At 44.1% G+C, this 9,154-nt stretch overlaps 1 protein-coding gene across 1 annotated transcript; it reads left to right on the top strand.

Moving 5' to 3' along the window:
• Positions 1–231: 231 nt before the first annotated feature.
• On the top strand, positions 232–8,595 carry AVPI1 (arginine vasopressin induced 1). The gene is made up of 3 exons (XM_077258307.1): positions 232–386; positions 6,003–6,343; positions 7,894–8,595. The coding sequence occupies exons 1-3, from the start codon at positions 375–377 to the stop codon at positions 8,069–8,071; spliced, it is 531 nt and encodes a 176-aa protein (XP_077114422.1). The 5' UTR covers positions 232–374; the 3' UTR covers positions 8,072–8,595.
• The last annotated feature ends 559 nt before the right edge of the window (positions 8,596–9,154 follow it).

The following is a 9,154-nucleotide window of genomic DNA, read 5'->3' as shown; positions in this document are numbered from 1 at the left end:
GTAATTATTGCGCTGTGCTGATGATGATGGGACTGTGTACACTTTATTACACTTGGGTATTTCTGTGCCTGACACCGCGCAGTGATTAGCACACAGTACACACAGCCTGCGGTTATTGTACACGGAGACCATTCTCCTCACACAATCTCCTCAGCCCAGTGCCTCATGACGTCAATGGAGCGCAGAAGCCACGTCTCCCGCCATTACCTACACCACGCCCCTAAGAGCGCTGATTGGCTGAGCCGTGTGGATGCGTCAACTACCTGAGCGGGGCGTGGTTACGTCTGTGGCCTGGCCTGGGAGTCGGACGCTGGAGGCGGAGGAGACAGGACGTTCTGTCCCGGGCTGCGGCCTCCTGATCCGCGGGTTTCCGTATGTCTGCACAGGTACGTGCTGCTTTACGGTGTGATAGGCCGTGTACGCTCCATGAAACACACATTTAAAGGGATTGTTTATTTTGCCAACTTAGGAGCTTTCAGCGGCTAGAACTACAGCTCCCAGCATGCATTGTGCCTCCTATTTTCCCTATTGGTGCACTGTTTACATTGATTGCTGACCCTACCCCCCCATGTAACCACTGCAGTCAGTCACTGGTCTCTGGATTGGCTGCAGTGGTCATGTGGGTTGAACTGTTTGCCAGCAGGGAGAATCGGGGATGCAGTGCTAGAAGAAAGGGGAGCGTATAACGAAGGGGGGATTTCTGATTTATTAATTTTCAGTATTGCTGCCTACGTGCAGCTTTTTCCTTAACTTGGACAACCCCCCTTTAAGGACCGAAAAACGTATGGGGGCCTTTCGCCTCTCTCCATGTTATAAAGCGTGTGCATGCTCGGATAAAGTGAGCGTGCTTGTGTTTCCGAGGGACGGTTGATGGTAAAACGAGTGCTTGGCAGTCCGTTGTTGTGGGCACTCTTAAAGGGTACGTTATTTTTCAGCAGTCACATTGATAAGTGATGTTGAGCCTCTGCCACCACTGCTCCTTTGATTCCCAGGTTCCAGAGCCCCAAATTAGGCATCGCTGGGAGGGGGGAAACTTCCCTTTAAGAGCCCACTAGGGCCCGTAGACCAGGTATACCTTCAGCATTTGTGACACTACAACCCCCAGCATTCCCTGACAAGTTGCAGTTTGGTGTCACAGACTTACCCTGGACTCACAGGTGATGTGAATAAAGTCCTAAAGGGTGACTCCTTTAATGAAATGTTACGTACTGTAGGGGTCCTGCAACACCCCCTGATCATATACTAAGTCTATGGGGATCAGTACACTGCTTGGTTCAGGCAGGAGGTGCTTTAGCCGAACAGTGGGGGTCTCAGGAGCTGGACTCCACCAATCAGAAGCTGCCCCTAAAGTATATTGAATTTATAGTTACCTTTTTAAGAAAGGTTACAAACCAGACCTGTTACCGGAAGCAAGGATCGCCAAGCTACGACTTGACTACTGTGGACACCTCATACAGAGAGGACAATGACAAGAGAAGGACGTCATGGTCGGAGGGATAGAAGGGACAAGGCGGAGAGGATGGCTTCATACTATCCAGATAATGGCTAAGACGACCCTGGTGGACCTATCTAGGCTTGTACAAGATCGATCTTCATACAGAAACGTTCATCCATCAACACTCCATGGTTCAAGATTGGCTCGAATGCCTTTAAAAAAAAAAAAAAAAATTTGGGTGCATTTCACCTTTAAGGGTATGTGCACACGTCAGGATTTTTCATCAGGATTTGTAGCCAAAACCAGGAGTGGAACAATTAGAGGAAAAGTATAATAGAAACATATGCACCACTTCTGCATTTATCTCACACTCCTGGTTTTGGCTACAAAACCTGATGAAAAATCCTGACAAAATCCTGACGTGTGCACATACCCTAAGGCTTTCTCCATTATTCTGCAGTGTTTAGTGTGAGGAACTAGGTGCAGCCTCTTATCTCTGGCGCTGACGTCCGCACATCGGTCACTGGGGGATATTATGGCCCCGTGGGATTCTTCACTGACACAAATCTGAGAAGTCGGAGCTCAGACAATAGATGGATGCATTATGCTAAGGATTTATGCTGCAGGAACACAAGGGGTTAATTGTATTTAGCAGGATCTGTAGGTAAAGGGTGTCCTCCTTTACCAAAATTGGAGACCCCTTTAATACTTTTTGCAGTAGAAGAGTTGTTACAGTTGTATCCAGTTTATCCCATGGATTGGACACAATTCATAGGCAGTGATACAATAGGGCAAACAGCGGCTGCTATGATGGATTCAGATCAGATGATTGTCCAGACGGAACGTGATTGTAGCGAACCCTCAATTGTAGCAAGTTAAAGGCAGTGTACAGCCAGTCGGGATTCTGTTTAGGAAAATCCCTGCAGAATAATCTGCGGATTAGCCCCATTTAGGGCTAATCCGCTGGTTTGTCCATGGCCCAGGCAGACCGAATACTCGTCACAGCTGAGGGTTTGCTACAGTTGAATCCAGGCTGATGCATTGTATCAGGACAGGGCTGAGATTGCTGCTGCAGATCCTCTACACTGGACTCGTGTAACAAACTCTTCCAAGTGTGAATAGTATTTTTTTTTTTTCAACCTCTGCTTGCTGCCAATGAATGGAGACGTTTCTATCCCTATCCACAGATCTTAGAGGTCGCGTTAAATAAAAACAATGTATCATCGAGCTGTAGAAACTGTACAGTGCATAAGTCTTCAGACCTTGGGGAGCACCAGCCAAACACCTGGTTTTGCCAGCGGTAGCTTTAGGTGGGGACGAATTTACCCTGGAAAAGCTGCTGCAGGGGAAACAGTGTTCACTGGCAGCAATGCTGAAGAATGATCATCGTGATAGACAGGTGGCCTGAACTGTTCTGGCTCGTACATGGGTGTCCCCATATTTATGATGGCCATGTACCCCAATAGGTCATAGACATAAATCCCCTTCATGAGCCCACCCCCCTTATCCACTGCAGCTCTGATCTGTTTGTCTGCAGAGTGCAATCATTACATGACTCACATGGGCAGAGCTCGGGCTGGCACGGCTCCAGGGCAGGATGTGTGATGCCAGCTAATGACCGATAAAGCAGGAAGTGTTAGCCGGGATTTGTGCAGCTTGGCATGCGCTGGTGATGCAGCAGTGGTAACGCGGTTGTGTGTCACCGTCATATCTACCCAAGCAGCGCGTGTTCTTACGTGGGTAACATCCTCTACTGGTGGGAACCACAGATAACAGATCAGCCTCAATTGACTTCTTGGTGGCTTTTATTTTTAACTTCGTTATATAAGTGAATGTGATTCTTGTTTTTTTTGGTTTTTTTTTTCTATTAGCTCCTCTATAGGACTCGAGTGCACTAAATGTATAAACTAATAAGTGCTGTGAAAAAATGCTTGAAATTTGGGTTTTTACGAGTATTTATAAATATGCATATTTTTTTTTTTTTTTCTATATGAAAACTCAGGTTGGTCTATTAAAAATAATAAATGTATACTCTCCTGATTGCCCACCTGTCCTCTGTAGAGCTGGCCCACTCTCCTGCTAGTCTTTCATCTTCCTTCCAGGCAGGGAGGGCATGTGGAGTCCGGGATACACTCCAGGGAAGCTGAAGGCGATCAGTAGCGGAGTATACGTTTTTTTTTAAAGATCACACTGGGATTTTTGTGGGGAAAAAAATGGAGTAGATAATCCTATTAGTAAAGTATGTTTGTGTGTGAAGGAAGGTTTTAGGCCGGATCACACATGTCAGTATTTCATTTTTGTAATCTACGCACATTATTTAGACCCCTCACAGTTCTAGAAGTCTCAAGTTTGAGGCTGTCGTACCCAGCGTAACGTGAGGCTGCAATCTAAGGCTATGTTCACATTCTGTTTTTTACAGCGTTTTTATGCAAATTTTCAGCTGCCTTTGCCAGTACCAGCAAAGTCTGAGATCTCAGAAATCTCATGCACACAGCTTGTTTTTTTTTCCTGACTGTTTTGTCAAAGAGCAGCGTTTCTTTTGCAAAATGCAGCATGCCACTACTTTCAGCGTCTTTAACGTTTTTGCAGTGTTTTTCACTCATGGAAAGCAATGATTAGTGCAAAAAATGCAGGTATCAGGTTTTGCTGCTTCTTGAATCAGATTATTTTTTTTATGCACTAAGCTTCCAGCATGCACAAAAGACAGTACCCTGACAAAAACGCAGTAAAAAAAAAAAAAAGGCCAGAGCAACGCCATAAAAACTTCTTTTTTGACGTTGCTCCTTTACTGCCAAGAGTAGGATTTGCCTGCGAAAAAATGCAATAAAAGCGCAACGTGTGAATATAGCCTTACACTGGTAACACACATGTAGATTTTGGGTTTAAGCCAAAAGTGGATCCAGTAGGAACAAATGTCAGTCCTTTATATTTCTCATTACGGTCTCCTCTTAGCGTTTCAGGGTACCAGTCAATTGTGATTAAGTGCTGCGGGATCTATAAGATTTATATTAAATATCCTGTTTAGAAGAATGCACATAGGGGAAACCTGACTAAGGACAAGGGTAGAAGGAAAGCTAAAAGGTGAATAGAGGATATTGGTGTATGGTCAGAGCCCCCCCAGCTCTGTGTGCTAACTACAATACTATACATTGGTGAAACACTCAAGCAAAGCCCATGCATTAAGACAATAATATTCCCTCAATATGGTAAGTGAGCAATCCATTCATGAAACACGTATACACTTATAAAGGGAAGGAACACTATGATCCAGATATAAAAATGTATTTGATACTCTTTATATTAAAATGAATAGAATACAAAAGTGAACAGTAAGGACTGTTATCATGAAATCGCAACATAGTACAGACATCAATACAGAAACAATGAAAGGCAGCAATGGCCCTATGTATCATATGGGTGTCAAAGATATAAAAGTATTGTATTGCCAAAACGTTTGTTTTATATATAACATATAATGTGCTAAGGCAGTATTAAGAGACAAATTACTGACCCATATGAAAGCCCATACATTGCCCGTTCCTGTAACAACTCCACATAACAGAAACATGCATGTTCCTGCTGACCTCGACATTCTCCTAAAGATGGCGCTCTTGGGTCCAAACTAGGTTAAAGATTCAAGGGTCATTTACTAGCATGGTGGTCATCCTTCTGTGAATCAGGTCTCTATGACAAATCTTGGGACCAGTTGTCCATTCCAAGCACAGCTGTGTCCTGTAATAAAACCATTGAGCACTTAGGAAAGGTATTTATGACAAAGGCCTGGGGTCAGTTGTCCCTTCCAGGCACAAGTGTACCCATTGAGAAAAGTGTCACCATTACAATGGATGCATAAACACTAAAGAACGTAGGTCTGTAACCAACAAGTTAATCCTGCTATGATCCATGCTAACTAGTTGGCAGTCTTGGATGTTCTAGTCTCTTGGACTTTTGGAGTGATCCAGAGTTCAGTGATGAAATTCTATGTCCAGAGCTTGATATTCCACGTTGGCATCCAGGAATGTAGATATGATTGTATTGCAGGGTGAAGTGAAGCGCAGAGCTGCAGTACCAGACACCGTGCATGGATGAGAGTGGTGCTGTGTATGGCAAGTGCCATTGCCTATCCATGCTTAGTGAGGGTCTCTCTGGTCGGACATTGCTAATTTTGTTTATCCTAAAGGATAGGTCTCAGCTTTTGGGAAAATACAATTCTGAGCATGCCCATACTGGAGACTGTTGTGTGATAACAAGTGAGATAGAAACCACTGACCCTTTAATGCAGAGCTGGACCACTCCAAGAAGCCACATGACCAATGCACCATGCTAGAATGACTATGGAGCAGAGCTGTGTATGCTGTACGGTGCGCAGATCCTCCGTAGTCAGATAAGATGCACCTGGCAAAAAGCAGAAGTAGTCAATCATAGAAGTGAAACCTTTACGTGGGCAGTGGATGATGATGATATCTAGAACAAGTTTCCTCTATGTCTATTTATTGCCCAACATCTGGATGCAAATCTTGATTTTTGTGCTTCTTTCCTCTTATTTCTCTCTGTTTCTCCCTTGCAGTGTTTGCCAGGCTATTCCATCATGGGCACGCCAGCTTCTGTGATCAGCACCCCTGGATCGGCATGGCAGGCCCCTGAACCACGCTGCAGGAAAAAGGCCTCCGCCAACATCTTTAAAGACATTGACCTCCTGCAGATTCAGACGCTGCTCCGCACTAGCGGGGACGAGTGTGCCGACGAGCGGGCCCAGATCATCTACAACTATGCTGGAGACAGACGCATCGCAGAAGCTTTGATCAAGCTCCAAAGGAAGAAGAGGAACAAGGGCTTTCATTCATCACACCCAAAGCTGAGCGGGGATGGGATCGGAGGACTGTCCGTGCAGAATTTCAGCAAACTCTGGTAAGGGTTCATTGCTGACCATTGTAGTCTATGGTGGAGAGTGTGACCGTGCAAAAGCAGCCAAAAACACTCGTTATGTGGACTGGTGGGGGTTGTCGCACTAGAACGGCCCCTTGCCATAAGCCTTGTTGGGGTATGTGGGTTTCTTAGATGAGACCCAGATTATCCCAGTAATAATTAATCCCATGGCGAATTAAAAAAAAAAAAACTAAAATAAAAATTACCATGGAAAAAAAAAACAAAGTGGGAAGATAAAATTTGTTCTTGTAAACAGTGGCCTTATGACCAGACTTGGAGGCACAGAAGTGTTGTCATGAGAGCATAGGAGATGCACTTCAGGCCACATTTGAGTCATTTAACCCTTTCCCGTCAGAGCCAGCTTTCATTTTTGAACTTTTTTTTGTCCCCTTCTTTCAATAGTCATAACCTTATCTATTCACATACTGGTGCCATACCTGGGCTTATTACACAAAGACAAAGTGGTTGTTTCACCAAACTTTTAAGTTTTTTTTTTTTTGTTTGTTTCTTTTCATGTCCAGTGATAGACCTGTGTGAGGGCTTGTTTTCGTTGTGTGGTGATCTATAGCTTTTATTGGTACAAGTTTGGGGTGTTTATGATGATTTGATCACTTTTGGGGGGAGGTGTGGCCGAAAAACAGCAATTCTGTGTTTTTATTTTGTTTTTACATACATTTACCTCACTGAGTTGTTAATTTCATATTTATTATTATTTATTTATATAGCACCATTAATTCCATGGTGCTGTACATCAGAGTATTTTTGGATATATTGGACTTTTTTCCCGATGCGGTCAAACAGAATACATCAACACTTTTATTCTTTTGAATTTCGGAATGGACAAAGGGCAGGGATTCAAACTCTTAGGCTATGTGCACACGTCAGGATTATTTGCTGAACAAAACCGGACATTTTCTGCAGGAAATCCGCATGCGTTTTTCTCTCGTTTTTTTAATGCGGATTTTTCACGTTTTATTCCACAGCTTCCCAATGCATTAAATAGTGGGAAATCCACAAAAAAATTAATGAACATGCTGCGTTTTTTACCCCGATGTGTTTATTTTCGCGGAAAAAAATGCAACATGTGCACAAAAATTGCGGATTGTATTCTATTAATAGGATGCGTTTTTTTTCCCGGTTTTATCGCGAAAAAAAACGTGAAAAACCGGAACGTGTGCACACAGCCTTATTTACATTTTTTTTTTTAATTACATTTTTTTAGCCCCCTCCCCCTCCTTTGAGGCCTTATACCTATGATTTAGGTCTCTTGTACTATATACTGCAATACTTTTAGTATTGTTTTGCATTATATAATAAAAACGACAACCATCTCCCATGAATCCCAATCGCTCCATCCAATATTGGACCCCCCGTTCTTGTGAGCTATAAGGGTAGGCCCCCCAAGGATCATACATTTTATTCCTGTGGATTAATGATAAATTTTTCCAGACTAAGGATTTATCGAACAGCGTAATGTCACCATCTATGTTAGGGGTCTTTTTCTGACCATAATTTGTTTAATTTCTTGACAGCATCAAGGAAGATGCGGCTTCTGGAGAGGAGGCTCCTGCCCAGCCCATCGCTGATTCCCAAGACCGGCCGGCACTGTGCGGGACTAAGAAAACATCCGGTATCCAGAGATCAAAGAATAAACTAGGACGACACCAGGAAAGGTCAATCTCCAGCTACTTGCACCAAATAAAACGATGAACGGCGCAAAGTCCGGGACAATGTATAATATCCGCTGCTCATTCCCAATCCAGAAAACTGCTAGGCAAGAAAAAGCCGCTGACTTTTCCCCGGCTGCCTCTTGTGGAATTGTGCACTACCGACACTATATCCTCATGTGAGATTCCAAAATCTGCGTGTGTGTAGAGTAATGTTACATTCTGGCCATTATATATGCCATTTATTACATGCCATGTAGAAGAGAAACACTAGAGCTCATGGATAACCTTCATGGTCAGATTGGCTTCTGGAGGGATCGGCCTGGCTGCTGCAGGCTACAGTATTGTATCCAGCCCCTGATAGAAGGATATCAATGGGGGGGGATGTACGCCTCCTTTAGTCTAGCTGGAACATACTGATTGAGGAGACATATGGCCGGGCGGGCTGAACAATCTGAGGTCCATGCGAGACCTAAAATACGTTGTATAAGAAATAGGTCGTGTAAATAATGTTAGGAGAATCTGATCTTCTGTCCAGTCAATAAAAGCAGTTGTATGTGGATTACATGTCACTACTAAAAAAGTGTTTGTTTTTTTTCAATTGCACTTTCTGCTGGCGGTGCTTTGGGATATGTATTGTTGGAGTCAGTCGGAGCCCATTTTGGTGGAGTATCGGAGGTTTGGCTTACCGACTCCACAGCCCTGGCAGCCACCTGCACACTATTTAACAGCAGCCTGCCGGTTGTATACATCTGAATGAGGTTGGAACGCAGTGCACGGACAGGCCGACAGCTCTCCCCACCCGAGCGAGATGGCTGCATAGGAACACGTGAAGCTGTCACGCTTTTATGTGGGAGAGGCACCGGTCAGTTTGTGCACTGCATTTTGGTCTTGCTCCAATTTATATCTCCATCTGACTGTGCCATTTCATCCACACTATACACCCATAAGGGGTAACAAACTCTTAGTAGTGGATGGGATGAATTATCCATCACCAAGGATCCCAAAAATGGGACTGCTGGAACCAGCCAAGGACATCACTCGGCTTTCTCTGCTAGTCTCATGAACAATGAGCGAAGGTCGTCCTCGTGTTGTGGTGCATAAACTTAGCCACGTCTGGCTTTTT

The sequence above is a fragment of the Ranitomeya variabilis genome, chromosome 4 (genome assembly GCF_051348905.1).
Source record: "Ranitomeya variabilis isolate aRanVar5 chromosome 4, aRanVar5.hap1, whole genome shotgun sequence".
Taxonomy (NCBI): Eukaryota; Metazoa; Chordata; class Amphibia; order Anura; family Dendrobatidae; genus Ranitomeya; species Ranitomeya variabilis.
The sequence above is the reverse complement of the archived record's forward strand: the minus strand, read 5'-3'. Positions and strand labels throughout refer to the sequence as shown.